This window comes from Mesoplodon mirus, assembly GCF_964341445.2.
Source record: "Mesoplodon mirus genome assembly, chromosome: 3".
NCBI classification, from domain to species: Eukaryota; Metazoa; Chordata; class Mammalia; order Artiodactyla; family Ziphiidae; genus Mesoplodon; species Mesoplodon mirus.
Window position 1 is genome coordinate 103,594,182 of NC_138978.1, and position 23,928 is coordinate 103,618,109.

The 23,928-nt window shown below is 57.4% G+C and overlaps 1 protein-coding gene across 3 annotated transcripts; it reads left to right on the plus strand.

Moving 5' to 3' along the window:
• Positions 1–398: 398 nt before the first annotated feature.
• On the plus strand, positions 399–22,527 carry KCNC4 (potassium voltage-gated channel subfamily C member 4). 3 transcript variants are annotated; one of them, XM_082615355.1, is made up of 4 exons: positions 399–1,363; positions 12,290–13,226; positions 15,256–15,459; positions 21,439–22,527. In XM_082615355.1, exons 1-4 carry the CDS (start codon positions 695–697, stop codon positions 21,498–21,500), a joined length of 1,872 nt encoding a protein of 623 aa, XP_082471481.1. In that variant the 5' UTR covers positions 399–694; the 3' UTR covers positions 21,501–22,527. The 3 variants fall into 3 exon arrangements, with proteins under 3 accessions (XP_082471481.1, XP_082471482.1, XP_082471480.1); XM_082615356.1 differs by having other exon boundaries at positions 21,377–21,511; XM_082615354.1 differs by lacking the exon at positions 21,439–22,527 and adding an exon at positions 19,850–20,209.
• The last annotated feature ends 1,401 nt before the right edge of the window (positions 22,528–23,928 follow it).

The window sequence follows — 23,928 nt, forward strand, 5'->3', positions numbered from 1 at the left end:
GCAGCACCCGCCCGCCCGAACGCCGCGTTCCGCTCCGCCCCGCCCGCCATCCGTGCCCTGCGCTGGATTTATGAATGGGGGGAAGAGGCCACATGCCGCCGCCGCCGCCTTGTGTTGACCGCACGCAGCCCGGGCCCGCGGAGCTCCGGCTGCCGTGAGAGCGCCGGCCCGGCCTCGGCAGCCGCTTGGAGGACTTGTTGCTGCTGCGCTGCTTCCGCCGCCGCCGCCGCAGCTCCCGGGTCTCGGCGCGGACTGGGAGCCAGAGGGTGGCCCGTGTGAGTGTGAGCGCGCGCAGTGCGCCTGGACAGTGCGCTTCCCCGTCTGTTGGGGGGTGCAGGGGGGCGTGTCCCGGGCCCCGAGCGTCTGGGTGTCCAGTGCTAGCGGGGGAAGTGTGTGTGTGCTACCCCTGCCTCCCGGGCGCCTCGCTTGGGTCCTCGGCTCTCCTTTTACCTTCCTGCCTCCCTCCCCGGCGCTGCCAGCCCAAACCCCAACCACCTGTGCCCCCCGAGAAATCCAACTCCTCCCGCTCCGCGCCCCGGGGGGGAGGCAGGGGCAGGGCCACGCCGCAGAGGGGGCCGCCGCGGCCTCCTGCCTCCTCCTGGTCTCCTCCCCCTCCCCCGTCTGACGCTGCCTCCTCTGGAAGGGTGTTTGGAGGGCAGCGGCCGCCCCAAGCCGAAGCCCCGCAGCGCTTCTTATGATCAGCTCGGTGTGTGTCTCCTCCTACCGCGGGCGCAAGTCGGGGAACAAGCCTCCGTCCAAAACATGTCTGAAGGAGGAGATGGCCAAGGGCGAGGCGTCGGAGAAGATCATCATCAACGTGGGCGGCACGCGACATGAGACCTACCGCAGCACCCTGCGCACCCTACCGGGCACCCGCCTCGCCTGGCTGGCCGATCCCGACGGCGGGGGCCGGCCCGCGTCCGATGGCGGTGGTGCAGGCAGCAGCGGCGGCGGTGGCTGCGAGTTCTTCTTCGACCGGCACCCGGGCGTCTTTGCTTACGTGCTCAACTACTACCGCACGGGCAAGCTGCACTGCCCCGCCGACGTGTGCGGGCCTCTGTTTGAGGAGGAGCTCACCTTCTGGGGCATCGACGAGACCGACGTGGAGCCCTGCTGCTGGATGACCTACCGGCAGCACCGCGACGCCGAGGAGGCGCTCGACATCTTTGAGAGCCCAGACGGAGGCGGCGGGGGCGCGGGGCCCGGCGACGAGGCCGGCGACGATGAGCGGGAGCTGGCCCTGCAGCGCCTGGGGCCCCACGAGGGAGGCGCGGGCCCCGGCGCCGGGTCCGGGGGCTGCCGCGGCTGGCAGCCCCGCATGTGGGCGCTCTTCGAGGATCCCTACTCCTCCCGGGCGGCCAGGGTGAGTGTCAAGAGCCTGGGTCTTCTCTCGGACCGAGACTGACCGACTTTACCACCGCCTCCCTCCCAAATTCCTCTGCTTTCCATGGGCCCCCAGGGGAATCATCCTCGCCCCCAACGCTTCATCAGGAGATTGCACACTTTTGCACTCCTGACTTACTACTTGGACCTAATCCCAGCTCCTGCTTTAAGGCATCCCCCTCCCAGCGAGTGGGGTGCTCTTAGCTGAGCTCTTCCACCCCCTTCTTCCTGCACAGGTGGCCTCTCTACATCTACCCCCAATTCCTCTGAAGGACAGAGTCCTGGAGAACTGGAATGGGGCCTTGTGCTGGGGTCAGGCAGGATTTGGGGGAAAAAACTAGAGTGTAAGTGGCTACTCTGGCAGTTCCTTGTGTCCCATCTCATTGAAATCCTCCCAGCAGCTCAGTGTGCTAGGAACTATGAGTTCTAGAGAAGGGGATGTGGGTTTCAGCCTCTTCAGCCATAACAGGCAGAACTGGGACCAGAACCCAGACCTCTCATCCAGGTTTGGAGAGCCCTTCTTTTTCCCAGGAAGATAAGTCAAGATGCCTGCTCCACACCACGCCCCTGAGGCTTCCTGGACACCTGGGTTGTCCGGGCCTCTGCTGGGATGAGGGGAGAGTCAGACAGGAAGAGCCTAATGTTGCGGGCCCTTCGGGCTCCCGCAGCCAGTGGCCAGCCACAGGCTGCCTGGTGATGATCCCAGATTTGTTGCCGCTTCTTTCTTCCTACTGCAGCACAAATTGGCTTCCCAGAAAGCCCTGGTTCAGGTTACTGCTTGAAATAGGTGATGGGGATGGGTGCAGGGGGGAGAAGTGTAGGTTGATTTAGGCAAGATCTAGTCTTTTCCCACCATCCCCTCCCCAAGTCAATCCAGTTTCCCCTAACCCGCTTAGGTGGAAGCGGGTAGTGGGGAAGGTAGGCTTGGGCATCTAAAATGAAAAAAACACCCATGAAGGATGGCTTTAGATTCTTTAAAAAAAAAAAGAGACCCCTGGGGGTTGGTGTCTGATCTCATGGATGGCAGCCTGAAGCCTGGCTGGGGTCTGTCTGGGAGACAGGAAAGAGCAGCGTGATGTGTTGGGTCTGGGGACTGCCCCCTGCTGTGGAAGCTGGTAGTTTCCTCTGGCATCCCAAGTCGTCATGTTAGGGAGTCTCAGAGCCCTGCCGCACTCCCTGTGCTGGGCCTCAACCCAGTCATGGAAGAAAAAGTTACACTCCCCTTACCCCCCCAGGGGAGGGCGGGAGATTGGGAAACAGGGCTGCAGGGAGGGGCTAGGCTGGCATAAATGCTCTACCAGGGCACATGCATCTCCTGTGTGGAAGAGGAGGGAAGAGCAGAGGGTTCAGTGGCTGAGGCGTACCATCCCAGGGCAGCCACTGGAAGGTAGGGACCTTTTTCCATTACTGAGAGCAAAGCTAGAGTGCTGTTTCTGTTGGCCCTGGCCCTGGCTGGCTGTGAGTCCCATGGGCTTCTCATGCAGTCCTCTAATCCTGCTAGTGTTCGCTCTTGGCTGTGTGCACGAGGGCAGAGACAAGTGCAGATCCTTCAGGCTCTTTCGAAGTTGGGGGTGGGGGAGGAGAAGGCAGATTTAGCTTGATGGAGTGGGGCAAAGGGGCCAAGCCAGGGAGGCAGGAATAAGATGAGGTGGTTAGGGGCCCTATTTCCGAGCATTCCGGGGCCTCTGAGGACTTTTCATCTGCTCAGCCTCCTCCCCCTTTGATTCCAAGGGGCTGTACCATCAGTGAGTTTATTTTCTCCTCAACTCACTGCAGAGTGGTCCAGCCGGGGCTCTCTGAGTAAGCTCAGAGCCTGGTTAGCCCCTGGAAATCCTCCAGGAGCCCACGATACTTGGCCCTTTTGGTGTAGAATCACAGCAGCCAGGGCAATCCAGTTGAGGTCAGAAGTTTGGGGCTGGGTTGGGTAAATTCTTCCCACTTAAGGAAGAAACCAGGATTCAGGGGTGTTAAGTGTCATCACAGATCCTTAACTAATAAATAATAGAGCCGGCAAATCACCCCAAGTATCCTGCCTTCTGGTTGTTAATACTGATGTGCACAGCCATATGCAGCTTTGGTGGCACTCACTCCAGAAGGGGCTTGCCTCCTGCTGAGAGGCACAGGCAAAGGCAAGCCTTCAGCTGTTCCTGGGACATACAAGGGAGGATACAAGTTTAAAAAATTAATTGATAAACAACTGCCATTTATTGAGCACACTATGCAGGTACTTTGCATTAATCTCTAATCCTCCCGGTAAACTTACAGCGGAGGTATTATCCCCATTTAATAGACTGAGGCTGTGAGAGGGTAAACAACTTGCCTGAGGTCACACAGCTAGAGAGTGCTGGGCTGGGACTTAAAGCCAGGGCTCCCTCACTACCCAGCCCTTGCTCCTTGGATGATAACATGTTCTTGCCACTGAAGGCGGCTGTTTTTGAGGTGGATCATTTGTTACTCTGGTCTGGGAGGTGGCCTGAGGTTTTGTACCTCCTGTGGATGACATCAGAAAACCAGGGGCAGTTGGGGACATCAGAAGGGACACTTACTCGGTTACACCTCCAGGCCTGAGGGTCTGAGGTGCTGGGGTTCTGGGGCTATGCCCTCCCTGCTCTGTTTACCCCAGGCCAGTAATACACCCTGCCCCTGTGCTGTCCCCTGGGTCTGTGCACATACCTTCCCTCCCTCGGCCTCCTCCCTCGGCCTCCCTGGAGGAAGAGGGGGAGGGGCCTGCAGCACTGCGGTGGGCTTGGGGCGCTCACCGAGGGCCAGTAAGGGCAGAGGAGCGGAGCGCTGCCCCAGACATCTCTTCGCATACAGCAGCTGGTCATTTGAGTAGTGCGTTATGACAGGAACAAAACAGATACAAACGGAAAGTGAATTGAGCTGATTATGGGAGCCTGTTGCCTAGCTACCGGCCTGGCCCGCAGAGCCATTCCTGTTCAGGCAGGCTCCAGCCTGGGTGCTCACCCTGCTCCCTTCACAGCGGCAGGGTCCATGGACGGCTGCTGCTGCTGTGGTTCTGTTCCCATGGCCTGACCTGGGAGCAAGCACAAGAGGCAGGCTGGTCCTGTCCCCCTCTGCCCATTGCCCGTGGTCCCAGGCAGAGGGAGGGCTCAGCAATGGCGAGGGTGGCTTCCCAGACTGAGGCGGACCAGTCAGGGTTTGGGCAGCAACCCGAGCTCTAGGATCAGGCCTTCCTCCTTTTCTGAGGGCAGACCGGAGGCCTGATGAATGGGACCCTGGGACACTCACCTCCCTCATCCCCAGTCTCCAGAGGTCCCAGGGGCTGAGCTGGCTTTAGTCCAGTTATCGGCCCTATTAAGGATGATAGTTCTCCTTTGGCTAAATCAGTACCTAGATTGAGTTTTCTCATGGTGTTTCCCCTCTGAGTAGAGGAGGTGACCCTGCAGGATCCCACTGCCCCAAGAGGCAGCTGCAGCTGGGGTTTCACACTGCTTGGGCATCCACTGTGCCAGTTGTCAGGTGCTAGCGCACCTGCACTTTTTTCTAATATCTGACCCATGTGAGGCAGGGATTATTAACCTCAGCTTACAGAGAAGGAAACGGAGACCCAGAGGGGCTTGTTCAAGGTCGCATAGCTGGTGGTAGAACTAGGATCCAAGCCCAGATCTTGTGCATCCACGTCTGTGCTTGTCCCCTGCTTTGGCCGCCTCCTGGGGCTTCTGCTTGGAAAGGGCCTCTGACTTCAGGAGGGAGGGCCTTTCTGCTCTCCTTGCATCCCTTCCTTCACTTCTCCCTCCAAACTAAAGCCCCCGTCTCCTTGCTCCCTAGAATTGCTCACACCTGAGCTTGCTTTCTCTTTCTTTCCCTCACTGTGGGGCTTTTTATAGGACAAAAAGAAAGGGGGCTTGGTTAAGAGAAGAGACTAGGTGTTCCGTGGCCCAGGCAGAGGAATGAAACCGCGGCCTTCTAGGAAGGAAATGCAGAGCTTGCTTCCTGCTCACCCCATCTGAAGGCCCCAGCTTCTCCGGCCTGGTTGTTGCCTGGGACCAGCCAGTCGGTGGGCATGACAGCCTTCTGAGTGAGGGCCAGGACTCGCAGTGCCATGCCCTCTGGGTGAGGAAGGGCCAGGAACCTGAGCCCAGGAGACTGGGTGCCCCAGCTTCCGCAGCACCCTTAGGAGGGCAGTGCCAGCATGCCCCAGGGCAGCCCCTCTGGGCTTCCGCCCTGGGGCATGCTGGCACTGCCCTCCTAAGGAACTGCCTTCCCGGGAAGCGGGAGCAGTGTTAGGCCAAGGGCTGCAGGCCTCCCCCCACCTCTGCCCTGAGGCAGCCTCCCAGTCTCCTGGGTTTGTTTTCTGTTTTCCTCTCTTGTTCTGAACAGACCAACATTTGTCTCTGAACATCTTGTCTCTGGATGATGAGGTGTTTCTGTTTGTCACCATTTGGGGTGGGGTGTAAAGTGGGGGAAGGGATAAAATAAACTTGGGCTATTTTGGAGAGTTGGGGGAAGAGCAGGCAGGAACAGAGTTAGGCAGCTGGGCCTTGGGAACTGGGAGCCCCCAGGCCCTTCACCTCCACCTGTGGTCAGTGTCAGCCTGGGATGCTGGGCTCAAGGGTACTCAAGCCAACTTTGTTCCTTGGCAGCCAGCCTGCCACGACCTGGCCCAGCTCCCTGCTGGGGATTTCTCTGGGCTGGGTGAAGGTTACTGGCCCCTGGCAGGGGTCCACATCAGGCAAATGGCTTGACTCACCCCTGAGAGCCGCAGAGTCTTGAGAGCCCAGGTGCCTGAAAGGATTCCTAGGCATCCCTTTGTCACCTCTAGTCCCAGTTAGTGAGGCTGATGATCTCTCCTCGTGACAGGCTCCCTAGGACCAGGAGAGGGAACAGGCAGTCACCTTTGCTTCAGTCATTCAGAAAACATTTATTGAGCACTTACTACCTGCCAGATGCCGGGCTGGCCTCTATAAATATAAAGACGAGTTAGAGGTGGTCCCTGTTCCTAAAGAGAACCAGATCAGGTGGCGTAGGTGGCAGTTGGGGAAAATTGAGTGACAAGAAATGGTAATAATAATACAAGGTAGATCAGGAGAGGGGCCACAGTAGTCTTAAAAAATGAAGTTCAATAGAAGGTGAGAGGGCGAAGTGATAAATCCCACCTCTGTGTGAGATGAGGGTTTATTTGTTTGGAGGGGGGTTGGTATGCAGGGAAGCTTCAACAAGGAAATAGAAGTTAAACTGGGTAGGCCCTGCATGATAGTGACTTAGCTTCCTTAAATAATTTTTAGAAGGAAGCCAGTTATAATATATAAATAAATATTCAGTGTGGGTAGTGCTTAGCCATGCAGAGTTAGTGAAGAAGGGAATTTCCTGGCCAGGGGACCAGCCAGAGCAGAGATAGGACAGCATGGGACAGAAAGTCTAAGGGGCAGGGGTGTTTTGAGGGATAGGCAAGAACCTGGAATTGCATTTGTCTGGATAAGTTCTAGGCCAGTGATATGGACTGGACTGAATTCCTTCTGGGACTCATCGGCTCTAGGCAGCCAAGTGGCCCTGAGAGACCCCAGGTGCTAGCTTGGCAGGGGCTGGGCATGGTAGAGGCTGGCTCTGACACCGGAACCAGAGGATCCTGGCTCAGGATGGGAAGGCCCAGGGCCAGCCAGGTTCTGCTTTGGGGCAGCCCATGAAGGGAGAGGAGCTGGGGTCCCTCGGCTGGGACCTGGGCATCATAGTACAGGTCCTCACCTAGGAGCCCAGGGACGGCTCAGAGATGCCTTGCCTGGCAGACTTCCTCTTCTTCCCTGCTTCTCAGCCTGCAGGGCTGCCCACTCCCTTTCCAGCACCACCTGGGCACTAGGATCTCACTTCCCCAGAAGGCTCAGCTCCTCATCCCATCCCCTCAGATCTTCCTCTGCAAGTGTCTTTGGCTGTGTTCTCAAATTTCTCTTCTCCTACACTTCATCCTTAATATAGGTTTTTGGGCATGAGTCTTCTTATGTTTATCTGTCCATCTGTCTCCTTGGCCCTTCCTCCTTGGGCTCCCCTCCCCTGCTCCTGCTGATTGTATTCAGTTCCCAATGACTGGTGTCTGTCACCTCCTCCCCACCCCCCCCAACCCAGCCTCTGCCAGATTTCTGAGCCACTCTAGGCTCGGTGCTAAGTTTTACAAATATCATTTCTTTTAATCCTCAAAATAACCCTGTAAGACAGGTACTCTTATCCCTTCAATACATGAAGTATGCTGGTAGCCTCAGGGCCTTTGCACTGCCTGTTCCCGCTGCCTCTGGAGTTCTGCTGGATCTTCACATAACTCATTCCCTCACTCCTTCAGGTCTCTGCTTCGATGTCACCTTGGCACTGAGGCCTTGCCTGACCACCCTATTTGAATTAGCTCCCCCACCCTCACACCTCTTAATCTTTCTCTTTATTTTTCTCCCTCTTATACCATCTGACATACTATACTTCTTTGTTGACAGTCTCCTTCCACTGGAATAGAAGGTCTAAGGGGCAGGGGTGTTTTGTTTCCTGCTGTTCCACAGCACCCAGTAGTGTCTGGCCATAGTAGGTACTCAATTTTCCATTTTACGAACAAAGATCCTAAGGCTCAGAGAGGGTAAGTAACTTGCCCAAGGTCTGGGCAGTAAGTTGCGGAGCCAGACTTGCGTCCAGAACTATGTGACTTTACATTTCCGCCAAGGACAGTCGTGGGATGAGCTCAGTGAAGGAGGCTGGTCACAGGGCTGGCCCACCAGCTGAAACACCTGGGTCTCTGGAGACAGATGGGTCCCCAACAGGATACAGCCAGCCAGTGTGAGGGGCCCAAGGGAGCAGGAAGCTCGAAGGAGCAGCACTGTCCTTCACAGAGGCTAGGACCCTCCTGTCCAGGGTGGCGAGACCCTCCTGTATCCTTCCAGCTGGCAGGGGAGGGGCTGCTGCTGGCCGAACTAGTTCACACAAGCGGTTTTCTGCTTGGGCAGTTTTGGTTTTTGTTTTCTTTGGCTGCACCGTGCGGCATGCGGGATGCCAGTTCCCCCTTCAGTGATCGAACCCACGCCCACTACAGTGGAAGCGGAGAGTCTTAACCACTGGACCGCCAGGGAAGTCCCTGCTTGGGCAGTGTTGACTTCCAGCAGAATCCATGCCTTCTGTCCACACACAGTGGAAAGAACGGACAGCTTCGGCCATGGGAACCAGGCAGGTCACTTCTCCCCAGGCCTCAGTTTCATCACCTGTAAAACAGCAGAAAGGGAACTGAATTCAATGACCTTCCGAGTCCCTTTCTCTTCTGTGAAGCAAAGGCTTTGTGATATTTTGGGCTCCAGATCCAACTCGTCCTCAGAAGCTGCACGCGAGTGTTCACGGAGGCCCCCTCACCTCCTCAGCTCTGTCACCATTTATTGAGCACTTACTCTGTGCCAGGCACTTGCTGTCCCTCAGTAACACTACTGGGGCACTGGTAGTGTCCCATTGTAGCGAGGAAACGGGCACAGAGCGCACCGTTTCCCTGACTGAGTAGCAGTGCCGGGATGAGGCACCCAGGCAGCTGACCCCAGGGCTCCTTAGCTCTCCTTTGCCCTCAGTCTCAGCTCCCCGAGGCTGCACAGCCCCATGTGTGGCAGAGGCTGATGGGGAGCACACTGAGGGGCCCTGCCAGCCTCGCAGGATGGGCCAGGGTTGAGGGCGGCGGGCACTGGATAGGAGGCTCAGGTGTGAGGACTTGACCTCTAAGCTGGGTGATGCTGCTGCAGCCGCCGCCTCCTCGCTGGTCCCTTTCAAGTCCCAGTCAAGGGTTGAAAGCAGAATGAAAGCAGTATCCCTGCCACGAAAGGGAAAAGCCCTGGTGAAAGGCACCGATTGCAAGCAGGGCCACCACTTACAAAATAACTTGGCTTGGGGAATTAATTTAGGGCCCTGAAGGGGTACCTGTAACTTCGGGACCCACCTGGGGCAGCCTGCCAGAGCACAGGCCACTGCATCTATCACCACTCGGCCTTAGGTCTACCTGTCTGCTCAGGGAGTGAGGGCTTCCTGGGACCAGGCTGGAGGGGCCATATGGGAGACTGAGGGCCCATGTAGGTTTCATCAGGGAGGAGTGGATTGTCCCCATCTGTTTGGTCAGAGAGGCCAAGAGGAAAGAGCTCTGAGCTGTGAGTTAAGAGACCTGGCCTCAGTTTAATCCTCAACAAGTCATTTGCCCTGTCTCGTGCCTCTGTTGCCCCTGAGAAATGGACACATGTGGCTCCCCTTTCCCTGTCCGCATCCTCTGAGAGGGTGGCCGTGAGAGGTAGAAGTAAGTAGATGGGATGGTTCTGTGTTTAAAAAAAAAAAAAAATGAGTGAACACTGCAGGAATTCAGGGGGTTGTTCCCTAATGCAGGAGGGAGGAGTGGTTTGCACCCACTGGGCCTGCTGCAGAAGGAGCCCTTGGGGCGGAGTTGAGGAAGGCACCTTGGCCCTGCTGGTGAGAGAGTGGCCCTGGCCACAGCACCCGCCCTGCCCTCCCCTTCCCTCCCTGCGCCCTCTACTCAGCCCCTTGGCAGCTCTTCCTGAACTTGTTTTTCCAAATCACCAATTAACTTCACGCTGAGCTCCCAGGTGGGCCAACCCTCCTGGCTAACTTTTCCTCAGAAGAGCACAAGCTTCTGCTTCCCAGGCTTCCTGGCCGATCTGGGATGTGCTGACCCCACCCCTTACCCCAATCCCCTCTGCTTGGGAGGGCGGTGCCAGGACTCGGGGTTCCCAGCATCACCATGGCCACTGGACAGGTGCCTCCACCAGCTCATCTCTGGATGGCCCTCGAGAGCCCATAGGCTGGAGCTATTTGCCTAATGCCCATGTCAGCCCGTATTGTCTTGACAGCCCATTTCTCAGGGGAAGAAAACTGAAACCAGCAAGGGAACTTGAAATTCACCTTCATGGGGCAGGGGGGAGAAGCAGGCAAGAGAAGCTCCAGGCAGAGTTGTCAAGTGGAAAAGTGTGTCTGTGGTCTGCTACCCTGCTTCTCCTAACTTGCCGTATCTGATCAACCTGTCCATGTTCAAGTATAAGTCTTACTGTGTGGTGGGTGTCTGTCCCAAGCCAAAGGTACACATTCCTAAGAGTGAAATAGCAGTCATCAGGGAGCTGGCTGGGAGCAGTATTGACAATTCAGAGAAGACTTTCCTGGGTCTATGAATTGACCCTGCCTGGGAGGTGTGAAGAGAAGGTACGGCCCCTGAGTTAAACAGTGCTGAGTTCAAGTCTGGTTTCCATCCCTTCCAGGCTGTGTGACCTTAGGCAAGTATATAACCTCTCTGATCTTCAGTTCCTCCTTTGGAAAATGGGATGATGGGGCCTACCTCACAGGGAGGACTGAAGGTGATAACACGTATAGAGTGCCCAAGTATGGCAGGCACAGAATAGACAGCTAATGAATGTTCATTCCCAAAGTTCCCTCCTCAGACTCGCTCCTGCTCCAGAAGCTCTTGGAGGTACTTCTTGCTTTATTTTCCCAGATCCCCCCGTATTCTCCATTGGTGTTTTGCAGTACTAAGAAGAAGTTGTGCCCACCCACCTCACCCGTCTTGGTGCAGACTCCCAGGGAGGAAAGCATCTCTGAGAGGCATCATTAGACAGGGCAATGCCATGGCCAGGTGGAAATCAGAGTGGGGCAGGCAGTGGGGGTTGCCAAGGGGTCGTGGGGCCACAGTCCTCCCTCATCTATCAGCTCAGCCACTGCTCAGGGAGGAAGCCCATCCCCACCCACCAAGCAGGACAGACAACAGCAGGGGGCATGGACTCCAGCAAGGAGCACCCTGACAGTGGTGAATGGCATCACATGAATAACAGATGAAGGCTCCATAATTGGTGTCATTACACATGCATTTCATCTCCATTCATAATGATTGGACACTTAAACCCAGCCGTTCCTCTGCTGAGTGCTGCTCTCATCATTCTAGCCGAGATCCCAGCAGCTGTCCAGATCAGCTGTTGCCACACTCTGATCCCAATGGGTGCAGTTTATTTTTTGTTGGCGCTCAGTGTCCCAGGAAATGTCAGTTCTCGGGAAGGGGAGGGTGGCTATTCTGGGCAGACTACCCTGTCTCCTGCCCTGGAGCAGGTTGTCTTTCTTCAGACGCTTCTCACTGTCTGGGCAGTCGGCTCAGACATCCTAGGGTGAGAGGCAGTCAGGAGGGGCTGGGACCTGGGGCTTGAGGAGGTGGGTCACGGCCGGAGCTTAATAGGTAGAATGCCAGCCCCCTGCCTCTAGGCATATCCCTTAATGTAGTGGCCCTTGCAATTTAGTGTGTATCAGAATTACCTGGAAGGATTGTTGAAACATTACTGGACCCTCTGCCCAGCATTTGTCATTCAGTAGGTTTGGGGGGGCCCGAGACTTTGCATTTCTAACTAGTTCCCAGGTGATGCTTATGCTGCTGGTCCAGGTCCTCACTTTGCGGAATACTGCCTTAAAGCCTAGTTACTTGAGGTGTGGCCTGTGGACAAGCAGCCTCACCTGAAAGCTTGTTAGAAATGCAGAATCACAGGCCCTGCCCCAGACCTCCTGAATCAGAATGGCATTTTAACAAGGTTCCCAGAGGATTTATACAGCCATTCCAGTTTGAGAAGCCTCAAAGCACGGTCAGGTTAGAGGTGGGCAGAGCTAGGCAGTAGGCAGGGCCAGGCAGCTACAGTCCTCTGTTCAGTTCCTTCCAGCCAAAGGCAGCCTCTAACTTCTGTGCACCATGACAAGGATTGGGACGTATTGCCTTAAAGCACGCAAGCAGAGGGATAAAGACCCTTTGGGGAGGGAATTCCAGCCCCTGACCGTGTACCTTAATCCCACCTCTCACCACCTAACAGACTGCCTCGTGACCCACGGCCCCACCCTCTACAGGCTGAGGGCCCTGTCCCTGCTGGGTGCATCTGTCCCTGACAGCTGCCTTCACTCTCCTCCCCGCCCATAGGTGGTGGCCTTTGCCTCTCTCTTCTTCATCCTGGTGTCCATCACCACCTTCTGCCTGGAGACCCACGAGGCCTTCAACATCGACCGCAACGTGACAGAGATCCACAGAGTGGGGAATACTACCAGTGTGCGCTTCCGGCGGGAGGTGGAAACGGAGCCCATCCTGACCTACATCGAGGGAGTGTGCGTGCTGTGGTTCACGCTGGAGTTCCTGGTGCGCATCGTGTGCTGCCCCGACACACTGGACTTCGTTAAGAACCTGCTCAACATCATCGACTTCGTGGCCATCCTGCCCTTCTACCTGGAGGTGGGGCTGAGCGGCCTGTCGTCCAAGGCGGCTCGCGACGTTCTGGGCTTCCTGCGCGTCGTGCGCTTCGTGCGCATCCTGCGCATCTTCAAGCTTACGCGCCACTTCGTGGGGCTGCGTGTGCTGGGCCACACCCTGCGCGCCAGCACCAACGAGTTCCTGCTGCTCATCATCTTCCTGGCCCTGGGCGTGCTTATCTTCGCCACCATGATCTACTACGCGGAGCGCATCGGCGCCAGGCCTTCCGACCCGCGGGGCAATGATCACACCGACTTCAAGAACATCCCCATCGGCTTCTGGTGGGCCGTGGTCACCATGACGACGCTGGGCTATGGGGACATGTACCCTAAGACGTGGTCAGGCATGCTGGTGGGGGCGCTGTGTGCACTGGCCGGCGTGCTCACCATTGCCATGCCCGTGCCTGTCATTGTCAACAACTTCGGCATGTACTACTCTCTGGCCATGGCCAAGCAGAAGCTGCCCAAGAAACGGAAGAAGCACGTACCTCGGCCGCCCCAGCTGGAGTCGCCCATGTACTGCAAGTCGCAGGAGACCTCGCCCAGGGACAGTACCTACAGTGATGCCAGCCCCCCTGCCCCAGAAGAGGGTGTGGTTGAGAGGAAACGGGCAGGTGAGATTGGGGGTTGGGAAGGAAAGCCACCTCTCCCCCAGTGGCCAGGGGAGTTCCCAGGTGAAACTCAGCCCTTGGAATTTGGGATTGTGCTTTTATTGCCCTGGGCTTCCCTAAATATAAGGCGTGCCTTTATGAGGGCACAGTATTGAGGCTGAATATCTATTCTCTGATAGCTTCCTGAACATCAGGCTCTGTGGAATGAGTATCCCCCTAAATTTAGGCTGCTATGGGCAGCGCATGGGGCTGTAAATTAGAAGCCTGGGTTTCTAATCCCATCTTGGCCATTGTGCTGTGTGCCCGTAGGCCAGTTACTCACCCTCTCTGGGCATAGACTCCTCACCTGTAAAACAGGAATGCTGTCAATGCCTTACCCCGACTTTGACGAGACCCAAACGAATGATGGATATGAAAGTCCTTTAAGAAGTTAAAACCACTTTACAAATATCAGGCGCTGTCATTATTAGCTGGAGAGTAGGGCAGCTGTTCTTCTGAGGAGAATCAACACATGAATCATTTCTTTCCAAACGTTCCAGTCTAGTGTCTCTTGGCCTGATAAATGTGATAACGTAATGGCAGTGGGAGTCTGCCTTCTGCTTGGCACAAGCTAGACTGAGTCCTGGGCTCGGGGTTTAACATAGGACAGAAGGGAACCAAGAGGGAGCAGCCCAGACAGTGTTGGGAGAGGGGAAAGGAAAGGTGGAAGAAACCGATAGCTGCATCCTGGAACGGGAGGACCTGAGGGTCTGAATCGTGCTCTTCAAGGATGAGAAAGGCCACCCCAGGAAAGCTTCCTTCTACCTGAGTCAAGAGTGAAAGGAAATTGGCTTCACCCACAGCAATGTGAAGTTAGGTTGAAGAGTAGGAATCCAACTGTTAGGTATTGGATGGGCTCCTGAGGGAGGTATGGGGCATGGGGGGCCATCGGATGCCAGGCCATTGGGGAGCTGGGGGGGTACCAGGAGACTAAGGTAGCAGCTCCTGTCTTGGCTCTGAGGGCAAATTGGGACTCGTCCTTGTGGGGAGGTGCCTGACTTGGGACATTCACCTGTGGCCTGTTGGTGGGTGCCCATCCTACATGCTGGAGCCACTCACTCCCTGGGGTCATTCAAGGGCCCGGGTCTTTCAAAGACCTTGATGGAACAGCACCCATTAGGCCCCCCTCTTCTCCCCCACCAAAATGGTACCCTCTTCCCCAATCCCTGAACATAAATCTCCCAGCCAGTACCCCAGGGAATTTCAGCTGTACCCTGAGGTCCATTCAGGGCTCAGAGGGTAACTTAATATCAAAATGTAAAAGTCCCTAGGCTGGCTCCACAATACCTATGGCGCCATGAGCCATTCCTTAGCCTGATCCTAACTGCTCGGTCACAGAAAGGGCATTCCTGGCCACTGCCTTCAGACCAAGGAGCCCCCCCTTCTCCAGATCCCAGGGCTCAGCTTCATCTGTGCTGCTGCGTGCCTGGCAGAGCAGGGTTGGGACTAAGAGCCCACAGCAGTAGGAGCTGAATTGGAGCCTCTTCCCCTCGGGGCTTCCCCAGACACAGGGGAGCGCCCCCCCCCAGACACAGGGGAGCCCCGAGAGCAGAGGGCTCTAAATCCTTCAGGCACTGACTCTGGCTTGGATCCTGGTGAACAAGAATAAGTGCCTTCGGGTGGTCCAGGAAGACAGCTGCAGAAGCCACACTAACAGTTCAGCCCTGACAGTGCTACCCCTCACCCCAATAAGCCAGGCATTCTCCTAGGGAATGCAGACTCATCCGAGTGTCAGCCTGAGCCAGACCCAAGGAAGAAGCTGACTCTGCTGCCTGCCTTGGACTGATCTCAAAGGGCCAACTTGGGGAATCCCTGCTTTTAGGGTATCTGTGGCCCTGGCCAAGGCTGGGAGGGAAGCCCGCATCCTGTCCCCTGCCCCCCAGGACCAGACCCACTCCCTGGCTCTGGCAACACTCTCCCCTCAGGTTGGGTAAGTGATGCTTTAGGTCTGGGATCAGCCCTCATGCAGCCTTCTTTCTGTCTGCCCCTTTAGACTCCAAGCAGAACGGCGATGCCAGTGCGGTGCTGTCAGACGAGGAGGGAGCCGGCCTCACCCAGCCCCTGGCCTCCGCCCGCACCCCGGAGGAGCGCCGGGCCCTGCGACGCTCCGGCACCCGAGACAGAAACAAGAAGGCAGCTGCCTGCTTCCTGCTCAGCGCTGGGGACTTTGCCTGTGCCGATGGTAGTGTCCGGAAAGGTATGGCTCCCCAGGCTGGGCAGGGGTGTAGCCCCCACGGAGCTGAGTCTCCCCAGTGTCCCCCATGGAGCTTGAGGTCCCCTCCTCCTCTGAGGCCATGGACACCATCTCCTCTGCCTCAGATGCACCCTCGCTTTTAGGATGGGTCCCCTGATATTCCAGTTCCCGGATTAGAAAGGCCTGCAGCATCCCCAGAAGATACACAGAGCCCCCTGGGTGCCCACGGGGAAGACAAGTGCTAGAGGGTGAGGGGACCCCAGATCATGGCTCCTGCCGTCCCCTCCATTTTATTGCCTCTCTTCCTCTGGTTGCTGCAGTGGTGTTCAGGCCTGGTGCCTCATGGCCATTGGCAGCCTTCCCCTAGGCCTCCCTTAAACACAGCTCAGGCTTCCCCAAGTAAGTAGTCCTGGGGGATGCCAACACATTCAGGAAGCAGGGTAAGAATGGGGTGCTGGTGTGAGGTCTTCAGAGAGCCTGGCTCAGGCCCCACCTCCTCTGCCCTACACTGGGGGTTCTGCAGCCCAAATCTGTAAGCCCCTGAGATGGGACTGTTCACTCCGGGTAGAGCCAGAAGGGTGACCAGGGGGAGGGGTGGACAGGGAGAGTGGGTCCCCTCTGAAGTGCATTCTGAAGGATTTGGCGAGTTCAAGGGAAGGCTGAAATTCCATTAGCAGACCCCGTGCAGAAGCTGGTCAGTGGAGCTAGGGATTCCTGGCCTGAAAGAGTGGGACCGAAATGATTAGGGATGGTTGAGAGCCAGTAGTGGCTGAGAGCCAGGGCTCTCAAGGCCAAGTGTCCCTTCTGCCCAGCTCCTCATCACTTTTTTGTTTTTCCTGCCTTGTCCCTGTGACCTAATCTCTCTAAACAGCCTGCCTAGTTTCAGGATAAACCCCAACTCTCCCCGCAAAAAGCTCTTCCCTGGGTTTGCAGGCCACTTCCTAACTAACCTTCTTTCAGCCCAACATCCCGCCTCCACTTCCCACCATCCCCAAACCCCAGACCAAAGGCAGGTTGAGTGAGGCAGGGGCAGTGGCTGCTGTAGGAATAGCCTGTGATGTCTCTGTCCCCGCAGGATGTCCCTTGGCCTGCCCAGCCCAGGCAGCCTCCAGGGACACCTTCCCAGGCCCTTTCCCTGGCTTGCTCAGCGCCACTGTCCCCAAGGGATCCCCAGGGCACCCTGACCCTAACTAAGACCTGAGAGGTATGCATCCTGCTTTGCTGGGCACGTGTCCTATTGGGTGGCAGAAGCAGGAGCAGCAACCTGGAATCTGGAGGTGGCCCGGAGGCTCAGCTAAAGGGCTGCAGATGGACAGTGCTCAGACTCCTCACACCCTCTTCTGTGTTCTTCTGGTCACCCCTGGCCTCTGTGTAGCCCACTCCTTGGGCTCTGGATGTGCCTCTCCCTCCTGCCCCCACCCCAAACATGCTGTGGCTTCCACTGCGTCCTAGTTCAGGCTCAGAGTCTTGCTCTGGCTGGAGCATGCTAAGCGGGTGGTGTAGAAGGTGGGGTGAAGGGGACCCCACCCCCCTGTAGGACTTGAGCAAACAGAACTGAGTCCTGATCACCCCTGTTTTCATCCAGAGTGGTGAGGGGCTCAGTGGAAGTAGTGGAGTGCAGGAGGCTGTGAGATTGCAAGTCAGAGCAGGGACCATGAGGGCCTGGGGAACAGGTCCCGTCTGAGGAGGGGACTGTGTGTGTGCGTGCATGGGGCTGGGGAGCCTGCGTCCTACCATGTCGTATCTCTCTGGCTGCTTGTGGGGCCCGGCTGCTCTATTTTCAAGATGCCTCCACACCGCTTCTTGGCAACAAGCATGTAGCTCAGCCAATTAGAGTGACCTTCGAGAGGGAACAGGTGGGTTGCTGGGAAACAGGTCCTGCTAAGTAAGCGTGGCAGTTAGCATCGCCAAACTCCCAGCGCGCGCTCGGCAACTTTCCCTGTGCCAGACCACGCCACACTTCTCTGCACTTGGGCTACATTCAGGCCCAGGAGTCAGTGGGCCCAGGCCTCCTCCGGCCACCAGCACAGACCCCATGTGACCCTGTAGGTACGTGTGACTGAAGGTGAGCTCCCTGGAAGGAAACTGGTGAGTGCTAATTAGGGCGTCTTAGGGTTGAGCAAGGAGGGTACTGAGGGCTGTAGGGGCTTCATGCAGCTGGAGGGGAACCTACCTGGGGACAATGGTAGGGCAAAGGTCAGCTGAGTGTGGGGCCCAGGGGTCCATCCAGAGACCAGAGAAAGTCAGGGAGCCTTTCCCAGGTGGACCAGATCCTTCCACCCAGTCCCGGGGCTGCCCGCCCTGCAGGGTTCCCGGCACGCGGATCCCATGGAGCATCTCAGGCAAGGAGCTGCGCCCCTCTGACCCACGTGCCTTTTCTTCACCAAGGCTGTGAAAAGTGCCGGAGTCTAAACAACACAGCAGGAGCTGCTGGAACCAGTCTGGGGCTATCTCAGCTGGCATCGCAGTACAGCTCACCCTACCCTCCAAGAAAGCTCCTGCTCGCCCACCCCTTCCACCCCCTCACCAGCCCACCCCCTGGACACTCAGCCCTGTAGCTGCACCCTCGGCTCGCCCCGCCCCTGGGCGCACGCGCGCAAACAGGCACACTCACATGCCTCCAGCCCTCGTTCCTCCTGGGGCCTGCGGAAGCCAGGCAGGATGCAGGAGAATTCAGGCCCCGAGGCCTCTCCTCCACAGCACCCAGCTCCCCAAAATGTTCAGCTCTGGGACCTGAGAGTGAGGGAGAGATTACCTGCAGGCCTTCTATTCCGCTCACTCCCGTCCTGAGCTGAGGGTGCCGTCACCCCCAGGACTGTGTCTCTGGGCCCTGCCTCGCCCATCAGGGTCCCACCTAGATCACAGCAAATGCATTTCCATCCCACGGGGCCTTCAACCAGTAACCAAACAGCCTGCAACTGAACATCTCTGTCTGTCTGTCTGTCAATCCCACACCCAGACCGGCCAGGACTAAGGCTGTCCCCTGGGGCATCTCTGCCGGTGTGTGAGGGCTTGACTCCTTGGGGGAGCGGTGCCACCTGATGTTCTCCAGCCCTGCCGTGGGGTGCAGGTGGGAGTTCCTAGAGTCAGAGCCCCAGGATTGGCTGCGTAGGTGCGGGGATGTCCTCCTCTCGGGGTGGCGCCCAGCAGCGGAGCCCAGCATCCCATCTGCACCCCGAGCTGCAGTATCGCTTGCCACGCTGCTTCCTCTGCTTCCCCGACAATTCTTCTTCCTCTGCTGCTCCCTCCAGCTCCCAGCCCTGCCTCTGAGTCACCTGCCGCTCCCACCCAGCCTCTGTGCTCTGTATCGCTGCCAGAACCGGAGACTCATCTAATTTCTATAATTAAGTGTATTCATTTACCTAACGAGCCAGGGAGCACAACAGGTCTGTGAGTCATTGAGTGAGCAGGGGTGCACCCTGGGCAGGGGCAGCTGAGGGGAAGTGTAGGGACTGAAGCCATCCTGCCCCCACCAGCTCCCTGACGGGCAGCCTGCTGCGCCCAGGGTGGGCCGAGCCACAGGGGGCCCCTCCCCAGCGCACCAGCCAGGCTCTCCAGGACCTCCTCAGCCCAGGAACTCAGAACAGCTCAGCCAAGACATTGCCTGTTTCACCTGACGGGAATTAGACCTGACAGCAGAGCCGTGTGCCTGGCAATTTTTAGAGTCAGATTATGCAACTTTGTCGAGGGAATGACTAAGGAAAGTCCATGTCTGCTCCTTCCAGAGTGGGCAGAGATAGGTACCGCCAGACAGCATTTTGGAACTTGGCAGGAGGCTGGGGACTCTGGAGGCCACCCCAAAAGGTGAGCTGGACAGAAAGGTCCGACAATTTCATGGGGTTGGAGGGGTGATGAAGAGCCTGTTCCAGGAACATTCCCATTTCAGTGCCTTCTTCAGCCTTGGGCAGACACAGGAGTATCCCTTCCAGAAAAGTCTATTCAAGGTGGGTCCTGGGCTCCCCCAGCCCTGCTGTGGTCGGTGGGGCCTGCCTCCTGCTTGCTTTCAGAATGACGAGAAGAAGAGCTGAGAAGATACAGGGGTATCCATGCCACTGCCCCTCAGAAGGGGACACGGACAGGGAAGCCCTGGGGAGCAGGATGGGAGCAGGGCACCTTCTACCCCTCCAGCCCAGTCTGAGAACCCAGCTTCTCTTCCGGGAGGATGAGTTCGGTCCTGCTCCTGCTGGGCTCCCTGGTGCAGGGGTCCTGGCTCTGACACGGGCACAATGAGCTGGGTGTCCGGTGTAGCATGGGCACCACAGCTATTTTCTCCTCTCACTTGTCTTTCTGGTTCAGGGAACTGAGGCGGCTATTTCTGTGGCAGCCCTCAAGTTGTCAGGAGCCCAAGTTTCCACGGCACCCACCGCCTCCTTCCCTCTCTTCCCTCCCACAGGGACGGGCATGCTCACGGCACCCCCGTGGTGGGCACAGATGTCTCTGGGCGACATGATGCAGGAGTGCCAGGCTGGAGCCCCTAGTGCCTTGGGAGATGGGCTCCCACACACCCCTCCTGTCTCTCTGGCTTCTGTAGGGTTGACACAGGATTGAGCGTAAGCTGACGGGAGAGCTGAGTAGGCTGCCTGCCCCAGCTCCTCTCAGGGCCCTTGGCAAGGGCAAAGTGAGCCCTGGAGTTTACAGAGCCCCACTGTACACCAGGCCCTGCCTGGGGAGGCGGCTGCCTGCATGGGCCTCAGGCTTGCCCAGGCCTCGGGCCTCCCTCCTCAGGAGAGGGCTCTCCCTCCCACCCACAACCTGAGAGTGCAGTTTGCTTTACCTTGGATCTGGACTTGGACCTCCACCCATTACTTTGGCTTCTAACAGCCTTTCCCCTGCAGCTGGGGCCCAGCCACTCCCCGCAGAGCAGGGAAGCAGCCCGGTTAAGAGTTGTTGCCCCTCCAGTTTGTACCAGGGCTGCTGACAACCCTAGAGCCCACTTCTCAGCCCCCAGGGCTTCTGAGAGGGGTGGCTGGGAGCTGGAGCCAGAGGGGAAGGTACCTGTTCAGCCCAGAGCCCAGACTGCATGGGAGTCAGAGGGGAGGCTGCATAACAGCTCCGGCTGCCCTTTCACAGAGCTTTCTGGAAGACGAGGGCCTCCTCTGCCCTGGCCAGAGAACATCGCCTTCTCTGGCATAATGCCTGCCCCCACAGCAGCCTCCTGCCTGCCCTACCTGTGCCCCAGTTGAGAAGGTAGGGGAAGGGAAGGCCCAGGCCACTGCCGTCCCAGGCTAAGGCGGAGACGCCAAGAAGGGCTCACTGAGGGCTTGGGTCTCCTGCTGTCTCTCCTGAGATGGGCACAGTCATCCTCCCTGACCTTCCCCTTCAGCATCCACCCTCCAGCTGCTGGGACTCTGTTCCTGCCAGATTGAGGAAGGGGACTGGGCATGACACGGCAGCACACTCAGGAGCCTTCCTCACCAGCCCCCTGGGACAATGGACTAGCCCCAGGTGGTGATGGCAGATGGAGCTGTGTCAGGGGGGAGCACAGGCTGGGCAGGCAGCAGCCCAGGTGATGGCCTGTGGGCTGTGAGCCACCACCCTGCCAGGAACCTCTCCCACTGCCTCCATGCCAGGCTGCAGAACTGTGGTCCCTCTTCCCACTGCACTACAGCTTTGAGGACCTGAGGTCTCCTGGTTCCTGGAGCTCATTACCTAACAGGCACGGAGATAAGCTGTAACATCACCTATGGGTCACCGTGGCCCAGTGCTGGGTTGGCAGAGGGGTGATGAAGGGCTCACCCCCTTTCCTCCCTATCCCCACTCTTCCTGGACTCTTAGCTCTGGGCCCCATGCCTTCCAGCTCCGCTCCTGGCCTACTCCTCAGCCCACCGCCTATAGGTCAGCAGCTGCCTTCCTTCTAACATCTCATTCTTTGTTTCTCCCTTTCTTTTGCTGAACTCCTTACCCCCCCAACCCCCCCAAGAAGGCAATGTTGAGCCGAAAGTGTGTGTCCAAGTGTCTCACACCTGTGCTCTTTAAACACAGAGACCTGCCAAGATGCCCTCTCGTCCAACTATGCCCAGGCTGAAGTCCTCACCCTCTCTTAAAGCGGCACCAACGTGAGAGAGACAGGCAGACAGACAGAAAGCCAGAGGCTTAGGGCAACTCTGGAACCCAGGCAAGAATCTTTCGCTGGGAAAGACTCAGATATCCTTGATTGCACAGGACTGATGGGAAACCTCCCATGTGACCCTCGGGGCCCAGAGCCATTGGGTCTGATGTTCTTGTTCTGTTGTACATTGAAGAGATATATATGCACATATAGTGTCTATATTCATACATACTATACTATCGTGTGTAGTGCATGTGCTCTTGGTGGTCTGTCTTCTTCGTTAGGCTGTGTCTCCCCAGGCCCTCGCCCCGCCCCCACCCTCACTCCCTTCCCCTTCACTGATTCCTTGTTTCTGCTGAATATGTGTGTGAAATATCCCAGGAAAAGTGTACCTGGGAACTGCCAGTCCAGCTGGGTGGTCCCCGGCTAGACTCTCCCTCTTGGAAGTGTTTCCCCTGTGGGCCAGAGGCCTGTGGAAGGCCAGATTGCCCCCTGGAGCCACTGCTCCCACTAGCCTCACCCCATCCCAGATTGGGGCTCTACCTCCCACCCCACGCCCCAGTTGTTGGGGGACTTCCCGCTGCACCTTCTTCCACTCCTTTCTCCACCTTCCCTGTGTCCTTGACTGAGGGGGTGTTTTGTCTTTTTTTATTTCTGGTTTTTTGTTCTGTCGCCTTCGTCCGTTTGTTTCCAAAGATGCTGCTGGGCAGACGGGCAGGGAAGGGGTCTGTCTGCCCATCTGGCTCAGGGGTCCGAGAAGGGAATGCTGTGGGCGAGCGGAGACCAGTTGCAATACAGTACTTCCTGGCTGGTGGCCAGAGTATGCGTGCAATAGCCGAGGCCAGGTGCCCCCTTCGACCTTGGCCTCTGCCCCTGTGTCGGCCCTCCCTCCCCACTCCCAGCCCGCCCTGCCCCTCCCTGGTGTTGGTCGTCCTTTTCTAAAGCTGTCCCCTCGTGTGTCTGAGGCATGCCTAGGCTGGGCCCTGCCGCCCTGTCTGCATGCCTTTGACTGTCATGCTGTGCTCAAGCCCCAATAAAGACATCTGGAGCGTCCTGCCGTGCTCGCTGTGTGAGTGACTGCCTCCGCCTCTCCTTTCTGTATCTGTGGGGACCTCCCCGGGCTTCCCCCCCAACACCCGAGAAATGCAACACACTCCTAACCCGCCCCCACCAGGAATTACCAGTGCAGCCCAACCCCTGCATTTAGAGCCAGACCTGAATGCTCGAGATGAAAAGTGATCTGGCCAAGGTCACGCCAAGAGGACTAACCTGGGACCCCGGGCTTCTGGGCAGTGATCTCCACTGCTGCCACCGCCCCACCACCACCCCCAGCAGTAACATGGAAGAAGAGACTGTGGTTTGTTTAGGGGGTTCCACTGTATTCCTGCTTGTTTTTCAGGGGGCATCTTCTCTTCCCTGAAATTGCACCCGTTCTATGTTGGCCAAGGCCCTGGGGATGCCGAAGTCGTTGTGATGACTGGATGGATGGCTGATGAACTGAGGCCGACAAGGGGCTGGGAGCACAACTGGGACCACTTAGGGCTGGGGAGTAAATGGTCCTGGGCCTAGATAGGATGGGGGTGGCGGTGAGTGATGCTCAGACGTCATCCCTCGCTCTTGTCCCTCTCACACTCACACAAGGGCATGAGCAGGGCTGGCTTCAGGGCCGTGCCACCCGTGCAGTCACTCAGAAGGGCCCACAGCTGACTGAATGCTCAGCGGTTGCCATCTTAAAGTTACTGATAATTTTTGAAGAAGGGCCCTGTGTTTTCATTTTGCACTGGGCTCTGCGGATTATGTAGCCAGGCCTGGGCACGTGGGTGCTCTCTTTACTCTTTATCCCAGGTGTAAACTTAACGTCAAAGGGGCCTCAGTTCAGGGTCTTGATCTGCCACTTCCCAGCTGGGTAACTTGGGGCAACTGGCCAAACCTCAAGTTTCCCTGCCTGTAGCATGGGGATAATGATAGCCCCTGTCTCAGAGCCAGTGAGTGTAAAGGCCTGGCCCAGTGTCATCTGTCTGCATGTGGCATGCACTAGATGCACAGTAAGTGTTAGCTCCCTCCTCACCCATTTCCTGTTGCTCTCAGCTTTTCTCCCCACATTTCTGAGATTGCCTGGTCCAGTCACGCCAGGAAAGGACAAGAGCACACCAGGGAGCAGGGGGTGAGGACGGCAGGGCTGAGGGGAGGGGAGAAGTAAGGGGAAGCCTGTCCCTGAAGCAAAGAGAATATCGCGCTTGGAGCCTGGGCCAGCAGAGGCAAGGCGATGGCAGGCAGCCAGTTGTCAATTAAAGATAAAATCTCTCCTCCAGCAGTGGAGGGCAAGTAGAGGCTACCGCCCCCCCAAGACAGGAGAAAGCCATTTGCAGCCAGGCTCGCCTCAGAGAAGCTTGGCTGGGCAATAAGAGGATGGGATGCGCTGC